The 21,343-nt window shown below is 42.6% G+C and overlaps 1 protein-coding gene across 1 annotated transcript; it reads right to left on the bottom strand.

Moving 5' to 3' along the window:
• Positions 1–737: 737 nt before the first annotated feature.
• LOC147640261 (uncharacterized) lies at positions 738–3,406 on the bottom strand. Its single transcript, XM_086778696.1, has one exon. It carries the CDS (start codon positions 3,218–3,220, stop codon positions 1,412–1,414), a length of 1,809 nt encoding a protein of 602 aa, XP_086634822.1. The 5' UTR covers positions 3,221–3,406; the 3' UTR covers positions 738–1,411.
• Positions 3,407–21,343: the final 17,937 nt, after the last annotated feature.

The following is a 21,343-nucleotide window of genomic DNA, read 5'->3' as shown; positions in this document are numbered from 1 at the left end:
GTCACTAGTGGTGTGTTAATCGACCGTGTGAGGGGTGTACTGCCAAAACGATGTCGTGGGTGCAAGTATTATTCTGCTATTTCGGTGCAGTCATTCTGTGGAGGATAGGTTACAGACTCAACTTACAGTTTGCTTCGGAAAAAAAACCCCGGGAACATTGTACCTTTAAAAATCAAAAAATACCTTCAATTTCTTCATCTTTCTCACAACTCCAGCCATTATATATTTCTTGTAATTCGTTTTTTTTAGAAATGCCATTTACCATCAAAAAGTGATCCGTGAATCCAAGTGTGTAGAACCCACGTGTAACCTGTGCAGTGCACACACGCATTTGACCCGCCAAGGCACCAAGATGGGATGTACCAAAGGGACGTCCGCTGGGCAAAAAGGCTGCCCACCTGATGAGGCGCTGTTGCACTTGTGAGCCATGGTGGGCATCGGTGGTGGCGCATGTCTGGCCGAAGGGTCAAAAGTAATGAAGATCACAAGAACTCTGTGATCCTACAACCCTTCTGCATTCCATCTCTCCCAGAGAAAGCTCACGCCCATCTTCTCACAAACAAGCAAGACCAAAATAGACCATCGTCCATAGCTCTCTCCTCTTTTTACCAAAAGAACACAGGACACGAGTGTTATAAACTAGTGAGAGTGCCATGGCTGAGCAGATTTGCCATACTAAGCAAAAGTCTGGTTTATGAACTCCATTGCTTTGGCATTAAAAAACAAAACGCTGCCATGTTTAATGCAAGGCTATATTAATTAGCCCAAATGAAAAAGATATATGTACAACCACCCAGTCTCTACAGTCATCACTTAAGACAGAGAAAACTAGCAGTGTGCCCTGAGAGAAATATGTAGGCAACATAAGGGAAAAAGAAACCCTATACAGAGAGGAGCCCCCTACACCAGTTGAATGCAGCACAATGTGTACAAAAATGAGGGGCAACCCACAACGTCAAATGTGCCTGCAATGACGTCCAAAATAGACGGCAATCCACTTCCATAATTCTCCAGTGTACTGCATAAAAGATGACGCATCAATGCCCATGCTGCATAGATTGACCTATCAACCCTTAACCCTCAAATCTGGGCCTGCATGTGTAGTAGAGGAGTTGCGATTCCAAAATGTACTACGAACCTTCCGAAAAAACGAAGGATTATGATGGTTAGGCCACATCAAGACCAAATCCATACAGCTATCAGAAACCAATTAAGCTAATTAGGTATACCCATTAAACTGATCACGTACCCACTAAGCTAATCAGGAAGGCATTAAGCTAACATAGAAGAATAAATGTCCTGCAACTAATTGGACTGTTCTCCCAGGAACCCATTACCTGCTCTTAGCATCATCACCACCATTCTATACACCTAAAGAAGATTATAATTCCCTTCCTCTAAAAAACATAGGTCAAGAGTTCGATTCTCGATCTGTGCTGCAGCTTTGCTGCCGAAACTTCGTCAAGCTTTCAAATACCTGAGCTCGGAGGCCTCTTCCGGACTCCACGCGCTCTAACTTAGGCTCAGAAGTCTCTGTGTCATCGTCAAAATAGCAGAGACTTAGGTCTTCACTTCTTAAACCCATCTTGGTGGGAGTGGCTGGAACACTCTGTGAGCCTCGTCTGAGGGGTGATGGGCCAGAGGAAAACTTGGGCTGCTGCCCCATGGAAGCTGCCATCGATGCTTGTGCTGCTCTAGCTTGCAGCCAGAGAGGATTCTGCTGTGTCGAATCCGCCTCCTTCAGAAGGCAAACCAGGTCCTCTATCTGTTGCACAGATTGCGAGGTTGGAGAGGAAGTAGGGGATGAAAATGCCGAGAATGATCTGTTCTGAGTAGGTGCAGGAATTACAAGGGAGAGAGACGGGTTGAGCCTATCTAAGTGCCTGCGGTGAGCAGGAACTGGAGAGAGAGAAGCCTGGCTATGGCCGGCATGCAGAGATTGCCCACCATAAGTTGGGTGAAAATGGGTGGATTGCTGAACAGGAAGAGCGTAGGAAAGACCCCTCGGAGACCAACTAATGGGTGATTCGGGGGGAGACAGCGATGGAGAAAGAGGTGGGGAGAGGGATACAGGTGAACTACCAGAGAAACTTGACTTGGGCGAGGCCGACGGGGGCGAGGAGCTGAATCCATGAGCTCCATTACTGCTGAGAGAAGCTGAAAGAATCCTGTTGAAGCAAGCTTCGCTCTGCAGAGAGTTAGCATGCGCAGTAAAAGTTTCTGCCGGAGGTTCCATGGAAAAGCGCAAGGACATCGAAGACAGGCATGACGAAGCTTCAGTTGGAGCTTCCATGACGGGCCAGCACAAGGAAGGAGGATATGAAGCAGACACGTTGACAGCTTCCAGCTGAGCTCCCGTGGCAGGGAAATGCGGCGAAGACGGAGATGTTGACGTAGACGCCGGCGAGAGAAGGCGGAGCTGTTCCGAAGTGTGGGCAAAGAAGCAAACCCTCCGACGGCAGCACCTACCGTCTTTGCACGGCTGGGTCCGATAGCGTGCCGGATGGAGCCAGCATTCAAAGACGCCATGGGAAAACTCGCAGGCATCGCCCTTCTTGCAGCCACCCTTCCGGAAATCGGAGCAGACAGTACCGGAGTAGTGGAATCGACGGGGATCCCTCCGTCGGGCCTTCTCGCCCGGATGAGCGAACGGACATTCCGTCCAATCGTGACTCCTCCCCCTCATGCAGCGCCTCACCTTGAACTCGTACATCCTGAACTCGTCGCCGGAATACATGTCCATCGCCGCCCACTCTGCGGCGGACTCCTGTTCTTCTCCGGTCCCACCTTCGAAATTCGAAGACAAAAACTTCTGCAGAGCCGCCAAAGACGTCTCCGTCACCGTTCGCGAGCCAGCATTGCCGCACTGACCCCCCGCAACTGGCGAGAATTGCAGATCTATTGACGGCTCCAACAGACCCCCGTCTTCTCCTTGGCATTTTAGCAGCTCCAACGGCGGCGCCTTCACGACGACGGAGTGGTCTGGGTGCTGAGAGAGCGGCGACAGCTGCGACAGAGCACGGGAAAGCTCGTCTTCGTAAGAATCTGCTGGAGTAGCTCTGGTTAGCACTGGGATGTAGTGCCGGAAGGGCGATCGAGCAGGCAAGGGCTGCTGGAAGGGGACGGGGAGAGGGCTGCTACAAGAACTGGGTGAAGAAGAAGGCACGCTATAGGCCGGCAATAAGGGGTCAAACTGATCGTCAGCAAGAACTCCCGGCATGGTCTGATGAAGATGAGCGACGAAGAAGGCGATGGGAGTAGTGAAGGTGACGGGATATTTTAAGAACAGTGGCGACGGGCAAAGGGAATGGTTCTAAACTACGGCAGAAACTGCTGGAATGGCGGTCATCCAACAGAGATCGCGGAGTGCAGCTACAGCTAAGACTGAGAACTGCGAAGGGAGGGGAGCTGGTGAGCCTTTTTATGAGCTGCGCCGGCGACTGGCGACTGCCGGTGGGTTTACCGGCTACCGCCGGCGAGGCCCACTTGTCCACGTGTTGGTCCCTCACTTTATCCCTCTTTTAATATCTAAAATCTAATAATCATTCCGGATTGCAAGATCCCGTGCAAAAAATGGCGGGGCCCACTACCTGCCGACAGAATCCGCATCTACACGACCCCTAAACTTCATGCATGGAGCATGGCATGCCCATGCGTCTGTAGATACTTTTTTCTCGTCTTGCTCAATTTGGCATGTTATTCATCTCCTCGCGTAATTCGTAAAAGTGTTTTTTGAGCTGTGACTTTCTTTACACGTGAGTTACTGCTGCCCGACTGCGGCCCGCCGCCTTCCACCTTGAGCTCTGTTTAAAGCCTCTTTGGAAACTCATATAAAACTTAAAACGGTAATTTTACAATTAGTCTCTCACCCTAGGGTGTGTGGGAGGTGAGTGGATTTGAAAAACAGAATCTTTCAAGTCCATTGTATAAAGTTTGCATGTTTTCTATAAACATTTTAGTCGAGTTATCCATTAAAAAAGCAATAAGTGCCCCTCCCCATGTAAGAAAATACACTCCGAGAGCAAAACTTGATACAAAGAACTTGAAGCAAGAGATATGGAGAATAATGTTGAATGATTGATGCAAACTAATGTTTACAAACTAATGGCAACTATTTACCCGTGCCCTCTGGCAAGGAGCTTTGATGACGATCTAGGTAGACTCTGGAGGACAAAGGATGTCATGCACACCTATAAGGGTGCACAATGTAGTGAAGAGAGAAGATAGATCTAAAGCTATTGATCTCGATATGAAATGAAGACTGTCGAACTAGTCTACATATAGTATCCTAGATTAGTCATATCATAGTTCCACCAATGTCAATCATCCTACGATTGATCCAAATGGACCCAACCGACTACATATTAGACTACAACCAAGACCTATAGTTTAAGTGCAGCTTCCAAACCCATCCAAGATGGAAGATCTCCTTCTACCCAAGAGTGCGGCCAATCGGCCCCGCCGCCGGCACTAACATGCATCCTACTTGGCACGGTGCCAAGTCTACATAAGCTGACTCCCAACCATCCAGACACACATGACCAACATCCATAAGCTAACTCCCAACCATCCAAACACAGCTGGCCAACATCCAGTGTCTAAGGAGCTTTGATGATGATCTAGGTAGACTCTAGACAGAGGACGTCATGCGCACATACAAGGGCGCACAATGTAGTGAAGATACATCTAAAGCTATTTATCTCAATATGAAATCAAGACTATCGACGACGAACTAGTCTATATATAGTATCTTGGACTAGTCGTATCGTGGGTCGACCAATGTTAGTCATCCTATGACTGGTCCAAATGCACCAAACCAAGAACATATTAGACTACAACCAAGACCTATAGTTTAAGTGCAGCTTCCAAACCCATCCGAGGTCGTTTGTGCACTCGAATGTGCCCCGCAACCCAAGGTGAAGGTGTCTCAAGAGAGTGTGGCCAAATCGACCTGCACTAACATGCATCCTACTTTTTTTGGCACAGTGCCAAGTCTACATAAGCTAACTCCTAACCATCCGAACATACATGGCCGACATCATGTCTAAAATGGGGACTGACGCACTCGGGTGCTCAACACGAGGGGGCCTTACAAAATAGAGGAACACATCACTTACATAGTGATAATGATGAGGGTGGAGCTTTGATCTCCAACACTCCTCCTCAATATCCCTTTGAGGATATGGTAACGGTGAGTTGATGAAGATGCTACTTCCAACAGATCTCTCCCAAGAGCCTTTTGTGAAGATATATGCACATGTTATAAAATACATTGAGCGAAACTTGATCAAGATAAGAACTTGAAGTAAGAGATCTGAAGAATAATGAATTAATATTGCAAACATAATGATGGTGTATGCTCACCTGTGTGCTTGGCAAGGAGCTTTAATGGTGGCGATCAAGGTAGACTCTAGATAGAGAGGATGTCATGCATATATAAGGGCGCACAATGCAGTGATGACAGATTTAAAATTGTTGATCTCGATATGAAATGAAGATTGCCAAACTTGGTATGAAATGAAAAATAGTTAAACTAGGGCACACACAATGCATTGAAGATAGATCTAAAGCTGTTGATCTTGATATGAAATGAAGACTGCAATAAAAGGGCACATAGATTATCCCTTTGGAAAATCCATGCTATTTCTTTGGATATGGCACTTTCATCTATGCTTCAACAAGCATGCCATCTTCTCTTCAGATTCCATCCCATGTGGAACAGGTGCGGGTTTGTAGTACTACATAACTACATCTGGTGGTTGTGTCTTACTGTTCTACATCTTCGTGGATGGATAAGGTGTCTGGATACATCTTCGTTGTTTGAGGATAAAGTGTCTGGATAAATCTTTGTTGATGGATAAAGTGGACAGACCTTCTCCACCTGATGATGAGGCTCTCCATAAACACCACATCATGGCTAACCATGATCTTCCTTGCCTTAGGTCATGAAGTCTCCAACCCTTTAACTCCATATTGTACCCTAGGAAGATACACTTTCTGCTTTTTGTATCCCACTTAGTTCATTGATGAGTCCGGAACATCCATAAAATAATCACATCTAAATGTTCTGAAATATGACATTGAAGGCTTCTTACTAGAACTAGGCTTATTGAGGAGTCATCCCCTTCACCATCTTGGTGTAGCTCCTATTGAGTATATGCACCATTGTGTTAACTACCTTGGCCCAAAAGGTATTTAGAAATCTTTCCCCTTTAGTATACTCAGCATCATCTCTACGACAGTGCAGTTTTTCCTTTCGTCGCCATGTCGTTTTGTTGGGGCGTATGAGTAGTGGTCAAGTGCTTCTTGATCCCATGCTCCTTACAATAGGCATTGAACTCACTTGATGCAAACTCTCCACCAATAATATGTCTCGAAACTTCTTCGCCTTCTTTCATGTCTCATTCTCGGCCAACTCCACCCATAATATGTCCCGAAACTTCTTCACCTTCTTTCATGTCTCATTCTCGGCCAACTTATGTCCCGAAACTTCTTCACCTTCTTTCATGTCTCATTCTCGGCCAACTTATGCCATAGTTCAAACTTTCCAAAAGCATATGCTTTATCTTGGGAAGAAAGTACACCCACATCTTCTAACGTCATTAATCAGTAACAAAAACCACCAATGTAATGGTAGGCATCTTACCATAAATATCAGTAATGTATAAGCTCTCTAAAAGCTCTCCAGAGGAGACTTAGCTCTGTTGACATGGAAAGAGTTGTCGATGTTGCTTGTGCTTATTCTATAAGCTTCACATATATCTAACATCTTTGAAAAAGCTAGTAGGTGCACATCTCTTTCAAGATCGCATATCTTAGGTGCCCAAATCTCTCATGCCACAACCTACTAGTGCCCACATCAAAAGGTGTAACTCATACATGTTGTTGTGCCTTGTACCTCTCCTAGTGACATTATTGTTGACATCCACAATGATTGCACACACGAGCCCACCGATTGAGAACCTTCATGTGACAATATCTTATGGTCACAAACAGAGAGTAGGTTCCCCTTGATATCTTGTTGGTACATAGAGCACATTATTTGACAACTTCTTGGTATCACCATGACTTGACACAAAAAAGATAGTATATGTTCCTTTTTTTGTCATTTGTTGGCATCATTCCCACCATAATCGCTACCAAGATGGACTCCCCCTCTTGGCTGTAGGAAGCTATATGTCCTTCTAATTGGTCATTTGTTGAGACACTCCACTATTTGTTGGAAAAGCACATGCTCAATGCTCCACCCTCAAGTTGTCACATGGGTGCTAGATTTACTCTATTTTGTAAGCCCCCTATATGATCAATAGTTGTTCTTGTAAGCACCTTGACACCCGGTGTAGCAACTCTCAATTTAGACACTGGATGGTGTGGCGAGATGGTTAGGGGATTGCTGATGTAGACTTGGCACTCTACCAAGTAGGAGCCAAGTAGGATGCATGCTTGTGCGAGCTATGTGAGCATATTTGTGAGCACTGGAAATAAAAAACTAAGGCCACACTATTCTCAAGCTGCAGGGCCTATTTGAGGGTCCAAATAGTCTTAGGGAGTAGCACCAAATCCCTATGGGATGATGTTGCACTCTACTATGGTCCCAATCAGATAATATGGTCGGTTGAAACAAGTTGTGGGTTGGCTAACATGGTTGACCTACGTCCATGCCGACCCTTGGGCACTATAAATGAGTTTGGTAGTCTTTGTTCATCATCAAGTTCATTATGTTCAAGTGCTCTTGTAAGTAAGACATCCTCCATCCAGAGTCTATCTAGATTGCCATCAAATCTCCTTACCTAAAGCACACAAGTGCTCTTGTAAGTAAGACATCCTCCATCCAGAGTCTATCTAGATTGCCATCAAATCTCCTTACCTAAAGCACACAAGTGGCATCAATTTGTAATCAAAGTTTGCAACCAATAATATTGTTTACTCTCTGTGATTCGATGCTTTTGTATTGTGAAAACTCTACTCCTACTATTATGTTCTCTTTCTATTGTGAAAACCCTTGTCCCGATGTTCTCTTCCACTGTCTATGATCCACAAATCATCAAGTGCCATAGAATGCTCTACCTTTACACAGATTTCTTCAATTTCTACAAAAAGAGATCCAATTCTACTTCATATTCTTCTTCAGCACTGTTGCTTGACTCCTTCCTTTGATGGCTTCACAATACCATTCTTCTCATCTATCTTCTATTACTTTTTTGCATATGCCCAGGCTTTCACATTAGAAGAATTTTACCATCTTCTTCCTCTTGTTTCAAAAAGAAGAGGGGCTATCCTCCCCTTACCTTTGTTGTGCTAGTAGAGAAAGCAGAATCACCACCATCCCTATTCTTCTAATGCATCTCCTCATCCATAAGCATGGCATTAAACTCTTCAAAAGTTAGAGGAGGATTCATTACCTGAGTGTTCAATGAGGTGACCAAGCTATCGTACTTTTAGGGTAAGATCCTAAAGCACCTTGATGCCAGATCTTTACTTAATTTATTGATCCCCACCACCACCATCATCTTATCTTATAGATCCTTGATCCGCATACCTTGGATATCCAAAGATTTGGGGTCCAAGTCTCAAAAAGAGAATTGACTAAGCCCACTATGTATCAATGTCTCACTCTCCTTGGGGGTATTAAAATGAGCTACACTTTGCCCCACCTTTGCTATTTGCACCAATTGGCATTACAAGCTTGAATTATATGCATGTTTCAATTCGTCAAATGAAACTACAAAACTACAATTTGATCCCTTCCCATTGTTTCTATTAACATGTATTAAATTACCACAAATCCTACATTTAAAAGCTCTTCTCATGCAAGCAGCCGTGATAAGCCCATTTGATAAAGTTCCACAAATCCCCTGCCCTTCTTAATGCAAGAGATACGTCCATTTGATATCAAATTTTCTAGCAAGAGATATGCCCATTTGATATCAAAGTTTATGTCAAGGTTGCATGTAGAAAAACTCTGGCTCTGCCACCTTTAAATCTCCCTTTTTTACCTTTCCATTAAGAAAATTCTTATGTCTTTCCCAAGCTCTCCATATAGATTTCCACAAAGTTGAACCTTTACAATGGGAGTCAAACTTAGCAAAGAGAATAGAATGCAAAGGAAATCCTTCCAAATCTTACAACCTGAAAGGACCCACCAGTTTAGTGTTGGCCAAAAGGAGGTTAGCCCAAGCTTTGGTATTATGCAAAGCTCTTACCAACCACTTGGCATTGAGTCTATATCTGAATTCCTCAAATTTAATAGACCCAAACCTCTAGCTTTTTGGTGTAAAACAACAAACTTCATAATTAACCTTGGCCAATTTCCTATTCCCTTATGTTTCCCACATATTACATCTTTCAAAATAATTTCAAGCTATTGAATTTTCTTATCTCTTGGTCTCCATAATAACTCAAAAATAATATCGCACTGGAGGTGAGGATTCCGTTTAGATAAGTGTCCTTTCTTGCAAAATTGAGAAATGAAATACACCATTTTGATAACCTATTGGAGAATCCATCTTTCTTTCCCCTCCAAGGGGAATTCCTAGGATTTTGACAATTTCCATCATGTTCACCTGCTTGTATCCCATATTCAATTACAAAGTTCTTTTGTCTCACTTCTAATTATAACCAAATTATGACTTTTGTTCACCTTCTTGAATCCCACATTCAGTTGCAAAGTTCTTTTGTCTCTCTACTAATTATAATTAAATTACAACTTTTGTATTTTTCACCGTAGAGCCAAATACTCGAACCATTGAGGCCTAGGCCTCTTTAAATTATCTCATATCTATTAATAACAGGACCTTTGGTACATGGAGATTTAAATATTCCATAAATTAAAAATAATGAAAATACATCAAGATCAAAGCATGGACTTGCATCAAATTGATATGAAAGAGTATAACATAGTATAAACAAAAGAGATAGAACAACATCACCATCACAACTAACTCCCCCCTCATGTGTGTAGCTCCACTTCCACAACATGAGTATTTTGAGAATTGTATTCAATAAATAGCCCCAAGGAGCTAAAAATAGTTGTGCATATAAAATTGGGGTTGATTGATAGGCACAAACACAACATACACTTACCACTTGTTTCACTACGATGAGAGTATCATTATACACATCATCTAGCATGGTGTGTATTGCCACTTGTTACACTTCAATGAGCATGGCACATCAATTGCATAAACTACTTGTTACTACGCTTCAACCGTGTGCAGTTGTCCAGCATAGTTCACTTGTTTCACTTGACCACAAGACCGTGTGCAATTGTCTAGCATAGTCCACTTCTTTCACTTGACCACAATATAGTTGTCAAGCATGGCACTACTTGTTACACCTCAACAACATACACCCATCAAGAAGGATCTCAAGCTATGCCAATTTAACACTAGGTAATCTGTATTTATTGTGGGGTCACCCACGATACCAATTCACTAGGATGGCAAATTAGCGCCTGGGCGTCCCCATACAGCTGAAGAGTGGACATTATGTAACAATATCATGCCCCAAGGTTAAAGTAGTAGTGTCATTTGCAAATTGCCCCCAAGGTAAAAGTAGTGTCATTTGCAAATTGCTCCAAGAGTTGTTGATTTCCATTAGTTAATTTGAAACTCTCTATTAATACCTCTTCCATCTTCTTTGTAAGTCCTATCCAAGGGCATTCATTTCCATGTCAAACAGTAGGGGGGATAATAGGCAAACATGTCTCACACTTCTTTGTAGATGAAAGGCATGGGACCGGTAACATCCACCCAACAATGGGCCTTACATAAGGATGCCAATCCAAGAGATGAAGTAATGTCTTAACCCTGTTTAGGCCAACATGTCCTTGATAAAGGACTTATTTATTCTATCGTATGCTTTATCCAGATCAAGTTTCAAGAAAATGCCAGCCTATCCATATTACTTGACCCATGCTTGTCCTTCCCACATAGAGAGATTGTGGCATCCAAAATGTATCTACCCTAAAACATTTAACATGCTGATGGGTCTCTAATTACCTAAAAGAATTTATATATTCCCTTGTCGAGAAGTTTAATAACTCTAAATATGTGTCTTCCCCCTTGTATAGGAGTTTAATAACTCCACAACCCATGTGAGGCCATCAAGGGATTCATCATCCTTCATATTCTTTAAGGATTAGAGAAACTCTTCTAAGGTGAGGGATTTATCTAGGTTCTCCCTTCATAACTCAAAACCATCATAGGAATGGATTAGGAGTATGTGTGCCAAGTCCTTTGCCTTTTCACTTCCAGAACACGACTTTCTTAGAAGAGCATGTTCACAACATACGATGACACAAGAAAGATAGTCACAAAATGAGAGTAACATATCAATATAATAATAGATTAATATATAATTAATTTTTATTACATCAAAATATATAAGATTTATTTTTTAAATCATGTATATATAAATCTCTGTATCTTTTTCTCTTCCCCTGCCCTTACAAAAGATATATGTAGAGGAGAGATTATTGTATCAACTTCACATAACACATCTATTATGCAATGGGAGGGTTACCCACATATATAGGATGTGGGGTTGGTTGTTTAAGTCAAGTGCTTACCTTAGCCTTGCCAAATCATGTGTTGTTAGGTCTTGCCTTAGAGCCGCCAGCAACAAATGCAACTTCCCAATGTGGGTGCGCTAGCTCATCCGTCGTGCCCTTACTATTACTAGTCTTAAGTAAGTATGTATACTAAGTCCTTAGACTTTCCCTATTCGACACATTAGGTAAGGCCACTTTATATGTTCCAACACCGTCTTACAAAAGATAAGAGCACGTTTGAGCGGGTAAGATAGCAAAGTGCCTTACGAAGGTCAGGCAAGTGAAAGCATGATAACTTACAATGCCTGTGTGGTGAAATATGTAGGTGATGTGCATGGGCAATGGGCAGAATATGTGCCTCTGTGTGTGTACTCCTTGAGCTTGAAGATTTCACCAACTTGGCTACTTTCTTCTACTCTCTTTACTACTTTCTTTGACATTTTTTACATCCCTTTTCTTGGGGAGTTAAGATCTTTAAATTATTGGTGCATGGCAACAGTTGTGGCTTTCCCATAGCTGCAAAACGGATTTAGACGGTCTCTGTGGCTCAAGGGATTTAGCATTAACAAGCACTTGCGGGGATAGAGGCAATGTGAATCAATGGGTGGTCAGGCCAAAGAAGAGGCCACGAAAGGTTTCTACAGATTTGAGGAAGGTCTAGGCAATGGTGGATGGAAACATGGGCTAGGTTTGCATCTACCAAGGTTCCCCCATCTAATAACATACGTGGAGATTTGTCGATGATGAGGCTTAATGCAGATCCTTAAGGTATCAGGGCCTATTGATGTATCTACTAGATGTAGAGCCCGTATGTATATTGCAGGTGTCATGTATGGACATTGGACAAAAGGTCAGCCGTATAAAAACTTCTTCCGAGCACACTAATTTATTTGACACTTATTTGTCTGCTTTCTTTGACTCTTACACATGGTTGGAGAAAGGGAATTGCATGTTGTGTAGTGATGGTCGAATGAGTTTACCTTGTCCATGAGAATGGAAGAATTTGGGATACCCAGTATGGCATGTACATTCATAATCGTTACATGATGGGTGGCTTGTCGGATAATGCTGAGACCATAGAATGTGGCTTTGTAGTGACCTGGGTATCTGTACCTCATTTAATTAGCCTGGATGGGCATATTTTGCACCTTAGAGGGAGGTGTGGAGCCCGGTTGATTTTTGGCCTTTTGTCGGCTTCGTTCATGTTACCAACTCTTCTCCCCAGTTAGTTTTCCTTGTTGTCAAGGGAGGTTTTCATGTGCCCTCTCTCGCCTTCTTTCTCTCTTTCTCTTTCTCTTTCTCTTTCTCTCTGCTTCTCTTTTGATCTCTTCCTTGTTGAAATAAGTGATGCTAGTGTGCCAAGTCACCTAGCTAAAGAAATCCCATAAGCTCAAAGAGAAAGCCTTGTTGCACCTATCGCATATAAAAGGGGTCATTTTTAATCAATTCAAAGCATTCACATTTCACTATCTCAAGCTTCTCTATGAGTGCAAGTTAATCATTCTTACAACCTTATTCAAACCATTCACATTTTACTATCTCAAGCTTCTCTATGAGTGCAAGCTAATCAATCTTTTAGGCTGAGATCACTACTCACACACTCTCACTATTTTTATGAGTCTCTTGCACCTTCATCGACCATAGGTATGTATACAGAGTAGCACTAGATCCACGCTCAAAACTTAACATGGTATCGAAGCATAGGTATTTGGAGGTTTTCTTCTCTTTCTAATTGTCTCATTAGCAATAAAGCTATTGCAGCAATAAAGCTATTGCAGCAATAAAGCTATTGCAGCAATGCTCAGGCACACCAAGAGTCAAATCTATCAAAGAAAATTTACTACCCATCATAGCCAAATAATAGCCTACAACTCGGGAAATTTGCCTTGGAACAAAAATGCTTAATCCTAGAAGATCAATCAAAACTTCTCTCTAAGCTAGCACAAGCGGGCATCTTAGTCTCTCTCAGCTAGCACAAGCAGGCAGGCTTAATCCTAGAAGATTAATTAAAGTTTCTCTCTCAACTAGCACAAGCAGGCATCTTATTCTATAGCAGTATAGAGTAGAAGACGTGGCATAGCAGAAGGTCATCTTCTTCATCAAAAGAAAAGTAGGAGAGAGAAGCAGCATTTCAAATAGTCCTCCACAATTGAAGTAGGTACGCAGCAAGAAGGTAAGAAAAGAGCAGTACAATGCACAAGAAGCTCTAGGCTCCATTTTCTCTAGGCGATAATCATCACAGCATAACACATTCAGGTAACACAATCGGGCTTTAGCAACCAACGACGACCTCCTCAAAAGCTCATAGATCGAGTAGCGACCTCGTCAGTAGCATATACATAACACAGTATCTTCTTAGCAGCAACATCTTTTTGTTAAGGATTAAAATCATTATCCTATAAGGACTAGTTTAAAGTGTCCCAAATAAGAGCTAGTTTGTTGAGATATCGAGCTCATCTAGTGAGGCGGTGGATATTGATGACCCACCTGGGGGATACGCCCCACACTTACACCACTGGCACGGTTGGTGAGATCATGGGTGATATGCGGCCAGTGGGATGACAGGCTGTGTGACAGCCATTCTAGAGACTGGCATAGTTATAGCGCCAGCTCATTTAGTTAGGTTCATATTATAGAGAACCCTAGTATGTATTTGGTTGAGTACCTTTTCATACTGTGTGTACTCTTATCTTTGTATATGGTGTGTTGAGTGTTGTGTGAAGAAGAAGAAGATTTTCAGCCTCTCACCTTGTGTGTTCTCTTTTAGGGTTTTGTGAGTGTGTGTGTGCTTGCAAGAGCTCAAGCTCTCTTCTCCCCCCCTGCATCTTTTCATGGTATCAGAGCCTAGTTCATGCTAAGGGTTGAGCTGCAAGCAAGAGAAGCACAAGAAGCGGTACAAGGGTAAGAGCTTTATCTACTCTTCCCTATTTGTGTTGGCGACTACACCCTTGTGGGGAGCTCTACGGGAGGCACCGGCAAATGATCTCTGATTGAGGAGCTTTCTTCACAGGAGTAAAGCTATAGGGCAACTATATTTCCTATCAAATAAAATTTTTCGAGCCGAAATCGCATTTCAGGTGTGTTAGGACCTCCATTTTTTGGAAAGCATGCGATTTCGAGCACTGCGGGTAAGTCATCGATTCTCTGCAGAACTTTGTTTTAAGAACTGCAGGAAGACAGATTGGTTGTGCAGACATTGTGTGTGCTACAAAGAGGTCAAATAGTTGCCATTGGGTGTATGTATGCATATTGAGGCCACTGTGGTTGTGACATTTGCGTGTAGTACGTTGCAGAAAATACAGCAGTTTGTGCAGGACAAACCAGAGTGCTGTTTCTGGTAAATTTGTGTGTCTGGCAAGATGTCAAATGATGGCATAAACCAGATTGTTGTTGAGAAGCTTGACAAGAACAACTTCCATGCTTGGAGGTTCAAGTTCTGATGGGAAAGGGTTACTCGGACTACATAGAAGGTGAGCATGAAGAGACACCGGAGATACCGGAGATCAATCCGACTGCTGCAGATGTGAAAGAGTTCAAGGATTGGAACCAAGGAGCCAGAAAAGTTATGTATTGGCTCTCTATCAGTATACATGATTGGGCACATACAGGATGCCAAGTCCAAGGAGGCGTGGGACACCTTGGTAAAACTTTATTAAATGAATACCAAGGCACGAAAGATACAGTTGAAGAGTGAACTTCATACTGTGGAGAAAAAGAGTATCTCTGTGAATGACTATGCATTGAAGATCAAGGGTATTATAGAATCCCTTGCATCTATTGGCGTTTCAGTAGATGATGATGATAAGGTGGAAGTCTGTCTACGTGGTCTCGGGCCACAATACAAGGCGTTCGAACCACATGACAAGTCATGGGGAGTGGTTCAAGGAGATGAAAAACCTTGAAAGACCAGGTTTTGTGGAAACAGGGGATGACACTGCTCATCCAATTGCCCATGTTGGAGATGTGCCATTGTCTATGCAGGATGGCAAAGTGAAGTACTTTGTAGATGTACTTCATGTTCCGAACATAACAAAGAATTTGGTTTCAGTTGGCCAGATGATTGAGCAGGGTTTGCAGGTTCGATTTAGCCCTGATGGTTGTTATGTTGAAGACTTTAAAGACAAGTTCATGTTGGTTGTGCAAAAGGCCACAGAGTGGGCAGAATGTTTACATTGAATGTAAACATGCCTGAAGTGAGTGCTGCGATGTTTGCAAATGGTTCAGGAATTGTTGCAGACACAGACATTTGGCATAAAAGAATTGGACATGTGAATGTACAGAGAACGAAGTCTATGTAGACTACAGGAATTGTGATAGGGCTGCCAAAGTTTAAAGTTGAAGGTATGCAGAAAATATGTGAAGCATGCCAATTTGGAAAGCAAACAAAGCATGTATTTCCATGTGATAGAAATGTGAGCAGAAATGTACTAGATGTTGTGCATTCAGATGTATGTGGTCCTACGAAGACCATGTCTATGGGAGGCTGCAGGTATTATGTGACATTTATTGATGACCACACAAGGAAAGTGTGGGTATACTTCATGAAGGAGAAGAGGGAGGTGTTCACTCATTTTTAAAATTTTAGAGTTATGGTTTAAAAGCAAATAGGGAAACATGTAAAGTGCCTAAGGTCAGATGGAAGGGGAGAGTACTTCTCCAATGGGTTCTCTGAATTTTTACAGAAGAATGGTATTCAATGACAGTTTACATGCAGATACACTCCATAGCAAAATGGAGTTGCTGAGCGGAAAAACAGGCACATTACTGAGATTGCGCGAGCATTGATGGGAGAGAAGAATATGCGGCATAGCTATTGGACTAAGGCTGTTTCTACAGCAGTTTACATCATGAACACAACTCCAACTGCAGCCATACATGATGTAACTCCAGAGGAGGAGAGGTTTACTCGCAGAAAACCTGATTTGTCTCATCTAAAAGTCTTTGGATGCATTGCATATGTGCATGTGCCAGATGAGCTGAGAACTAAGCTGGATCCAAAAGCTGAAAAATGTGTGTTTATTGGGTATTCCCTTGAGCAAAAGGGATACAGGTGTTATAACCCTGCTACACGTGAGTTGAGGGTAAGCAAGGATGTTGTTTTTGATGAGATGATCAGCTGGTATGCTGCTGAAAAAGAAGCTGTTGGGGCTGATGTGAGTGGAAATGTGGTTGCACAGAATGCAAGTAAGCAATCACAATCTTTGTGAGTGGGCTAGGAGAGTCCTCATCTAGTGGTTCAGTTGATAGACCATGGAGTGGCAGGCTGCGTCATAATACCAGTCCTGCAAATGTGATTAGTACATCCCATAAAGGCAAAGAGAAAGTGGTTGAGCCCCTTAGTATGCCTGACATTTCTGCAGGGCATTCTCATGTTGATGGAGAGTCTAGTGGCTCAGAGATGAGCCTTGATGAGGATCTTGGGATACTAGCTATGAGAACACGTGGTGTAAAGGAGGCTATGGAAGCCATGAATGCAAAGCTACAAAGATCTGGGAGAAAGAAGAATCCTGTGTAGAGGTTTACCTATGATGGTTATGTGGCACATCACTATGCATACATGGCAAAAGTTGTACAGGTTGTAGAGCCCACATGCATTAATGAGGCTATTGGAAATGTGTGTTGGGAGAAAGCTATGGATGAGGAGATGGATGCACTATATGGAAATGAGACTTGGGATTTAGTGCAATTGCTTGAAGGCAAGAAAGCCATTGGATGCAAGTGGGTGTACAAAGTAAAACATAACAGTGATGGAAGCAAAAGCAGGTACAAGGCTAGATTGGTAGCCAAAGGATATGCACAGACATATGGCATTAATTATGAGGAAACTTTCAGCCCAGTTGCCAAGATGGTAACAATGAGAGTTGTGATAGCAGTGGCTGCGTCAAAGCAATGGTCTTTACATCAGATGGATGTAAAGAATGCATTCTTGCATGGGGATTTGCAGGAAGAGGTGTATATGTTGTAGCCACCTGGTTATAAGAATGTGAGTCACCCCGAGCATGTTTGCAAGTTGAAGAAAGCCTTGTATGGCTTAAAACAAGCACCAAGAGCATGGTCTGACAAGATTTCTGAATATCTTGTCACTATTGGCTTTCATGTAGCCAATGCAAATTTCTCACTGTATGTGAGACACAGTGATAGAGGGGTTGTGCTTGTGTCATCTATGTAGATGACCTGATCATTACGGGGGACCATGATGCAGAGATCTTTGATGTAAAGATCTTGCTTAGACAGAAGTTTGAAATGAAGGAACTGGGGGACTCGGATATTTCTTGGGCATTGAGGTGATTAGGTCACCACATGGTATTGGATTACTGCAGAGACAGTATGGCTTGGACATGTTGTCCAAGTATGGTATGAGACAGGCTGTAAGCCTATCTCAGTGCCATTGGATCACAATGGCAAGTTGAGTGTAGATTCAGAAGAGATTTTGGAGGATCCTACTATGTATAGGCGCATAGTAGGAAGCTTGATCTACATGATGATCACCAGGCCAGATTTGAGCTATGCTATTGGGTTGGTGAGTCAGTTTATGCAGGTTCCTCAGAAGCTACATTTGGATGCATTGAGACAAATGCTGAGGTATGTGAGTTCCTTTTTGCATTGTGGACTATTTTTTGAAACTAGGATAGAGATATGTGTACATGGGTACACAGATACCGATTGGGCTGGTAGTATCTCAGATAGAAGATCTACTAGTGGCTTCATGTTTTCTTTGGGGAGTGCTGCTATGACTTGGAGCAGCAAGAAGTAGCCTACGATTGCTCTATCCAGTACAGAGGCCAAGTATAGAGGTGCTGCTATGGTAGCATGTGAGGTAGCTTGGTTGAGAAAGCTACTTGCAGATTTGGGTCTATCAGTGGATAGACAAGTTATCATTTTTTGTGACAACATTAGTAGTATACAATTGACCAAGAACCCAGTTTTTCATGCTCACACGAAGCATATAGAGGTCCACTACCATTTTGTCAGAGAGAAGGTTTTGAGATGTTGACCTTGTTTATGTCAACACACAGGATCATGTCATTGACATTTTCACCAAAGCATTGGGTATAAAGAAGCTCCGCAGATTCAGGGCTTCGCTTGGTGTACATGAGATGGAGTTGAGCTCAAGGGGGAGTGCTGAGATATCGAGCTCATCTAGTGAGGCGGTGGACACTGATGACCCACCTGGGGGGATAGGCCCCACACTTACACCACTGGCATGGTTGGTGAGATCATGGGTGATATGCGGCTAGTGGGATGACAGGCTGTGTGATAGCCATTCTAGAGACTGGCATAGTTATAGCACTAGCTCATTTAGTTGGGTTCACAAGAGAACCCTAGTATGTATTTGGTTGAGTACCTTTTCATATTGTGTGCTCTTATCTTTGTATATAGTGTGTTGAGTGTTGTGTGAAGAAGAAGAAGATTTTTAGCCTCTCACCTTGTGTGTTCTCTTTTAGGGTTTTGTGAGTGTGTGTGCTTGTAAGAGCTCAAGCTCTCTTCTCCCCTGCATCTTTTCATAGTTCACATAAAAAACATAGGCCATGTCTTTTTAAGCATTGTGTTCACCCATTTTCTTTTTGCAACAAATCATTGCTCAATCTCGCATTAGGGTAGACACTACCCGAGCAAGAACATAACGTGCTTGGTGTAAGACCCCCTTCATATCATGGAGCGTATAGAAGTGGCCACCACCAGGTTCAACGGAGATGGTTTTTTCACCTAGTAAAGCAAGACCATGTACTTGCTTATGCGCAGAGGGCTTTGGCACCTAATTGAAACTAATGATGATGTAACCTCACCTACCACAACAATCAAACCACTACAAAATCACAAGGCCTTGGGACTCATACTCTAAAACCTTGGTGATGAACTAATTACCACCTCACAGGCAGCATTAAGGATTCCAAGGAAGCTTGGCAACAGCTCAATAAAACCTTTGGCACTAAATTCAAAGATCAACCTCCTAATGCAGTTTTACAAGCTCGACAAAAAGAAGGCAGATACTATGGCACAACACATCAGCAAATTCAAAGGTCTCAAACAACAACTTATTGCATTAAAGAAGATGAAAGTGTTGATAAAGAACCATATGAAGCTCTTGTTTGCTACACTTAAAATGTGCCTAACACTAAGGTTCCATAGATAAAGTCATCATTGCTTAAGCATAAGTCAAAGTACAAGGATAAGAACCATTCACCTCACAATCAAGTGCATAAGAACTCTATGGAAGGAATGGTAAATTTCAAAGGAAAAACACATCAACCCCTCAACTACCAAGCTACTATCGTTATGGGAAAATTGGTCACATAAAGGATAAATGTGGCAAACAAACATAAACCAAATCTTGTTTATGATTATTATGGTAAATTTGGTCACTTAAAAGAAGATTGTTTATCACAAAAAGAAGCAAGCAAACTACATCGAGGCCAAAGATGCTAGGGATAAATATGACATACCTAAAGACACACTCCTCTAGAGAAAAGAACCTTTGTATGCTTCACTCCTCTAGAGAAAAGAACCTTTGTATGCTTCACTACATCGAGGCCAAAGATGCTAGGGATAAAGATGACATACCTAAAGACACACTCCTCTAGAGAAAAGAACCTTTGTATGCTTCACTCCTCTAGAGAAAAGAACCTTTGTATGCTTCACTCCCATTTCCTACAAAACAGGCTAAGCCTTGTAACCAGCCTCCTCTGAGACCGAGGGTCTAAGGGGGAGAAAATTTAAAAGGGCCTAAGGAAGGATAATTTTTAGGAGGGGGGCTTAAGTGTGTGTGCATGTATACATGGGCGCATGTGCGGGTGAGTGTGGGTGTCTGTATGTGTATGTGCTCGTAAGTGTATGCGCTATGTGTTATGTGCTCGTATAAGTGCATGTGCATGTTTTTAGTTTTACCATTTTTAGTTTTATTTTGGGTTTTAAGTTTTTTGTGTGTGTGTGTGTGTATGGGTGCATATATGGGTGAGTGTGGGTGTGTGTATGTGCTATGTACTTATAGGTGCATGTGCGTGTTTTTAATGTTTAACCGTTTTTAATTTTATTTTGGGTTTCAAGTTTTTTTTTATCATTTTCAAGTATATGTGTATGTACAATTAATAGGAATGTGTGCTATGTTACATATGTACAACGGGTTTTAAGGTCTCAGCTTACTGTGTAGCCTCACTAAATAAATATGCAAAGAGTCGCTTGCCCATCCACAATGAAAGCCTTGGCGTCACTACCACTGGCTTTGCTCGTGTGCTTGATTAAGCTTTGTCTTTCCAGTTCTAGCTCTGGCAAGTTGGTGTTGCAACATGGCACACATGAGTGTTGTGGGGTTATGGTGATCTTTCTGAGCCTTGGGGCTACTTGACGGTGCCATGAAAGTGTTTGCATGGCACTCTTTGGGGTTTCACATTGGCTCTTCATTAATGAAAACAAACGTGGGGATAAGGCCACTACACATGGGTAAGGTATTGCCTCTTGCTGCCATGGCATCCACGTGGAGGCCTTCTCTGAAAGTGGTGTCAACACATAAGTTGAGGTAGACCACTATTCTTATTCTCCATTCTTGCCTAAACATTGGAGGCATCTCCACTCCATCTTTGGTGTGGCATTTGATGGCATGGTTCCAGAGGCTTGTGATATAGGTTTTCTTGACTTCAAAACCCAAATATAGGGGTTCCCTTCATAGAAGCCTTGTACTTTTAATAGCTTGGTTGTTGGCCTTAAATTGGCATTTGAGGGTACCACCTAACTCTCTTTGGCTTTGAAGATCAGGATGCGGTCCACAAGGTTTTTGGGACCCAAATAGAAGGGTTT

The sequence above is a fragment of the Cibotium barometz genome, chromosome 3, assembly GCF_041138505.1.
Source record: "Cibotium barometz isolate CiBa-2024 chromosome 3, ASM4113850v1, whole genome shotgun sequence".
In the NCBI taxonomy this organism is placed as follows: Eukaryota; Viridiplantae; Streptophyta; class Polypodiopsida; order Cyatheales; family Cibotiaceae; genus Cibotium; species Cibotium barometz.
The sequence above is the reverse complement of the archived record's forward strand: the minus strand, read 5'-3'. Positions and strand labels throughout refer to the sequence as shown.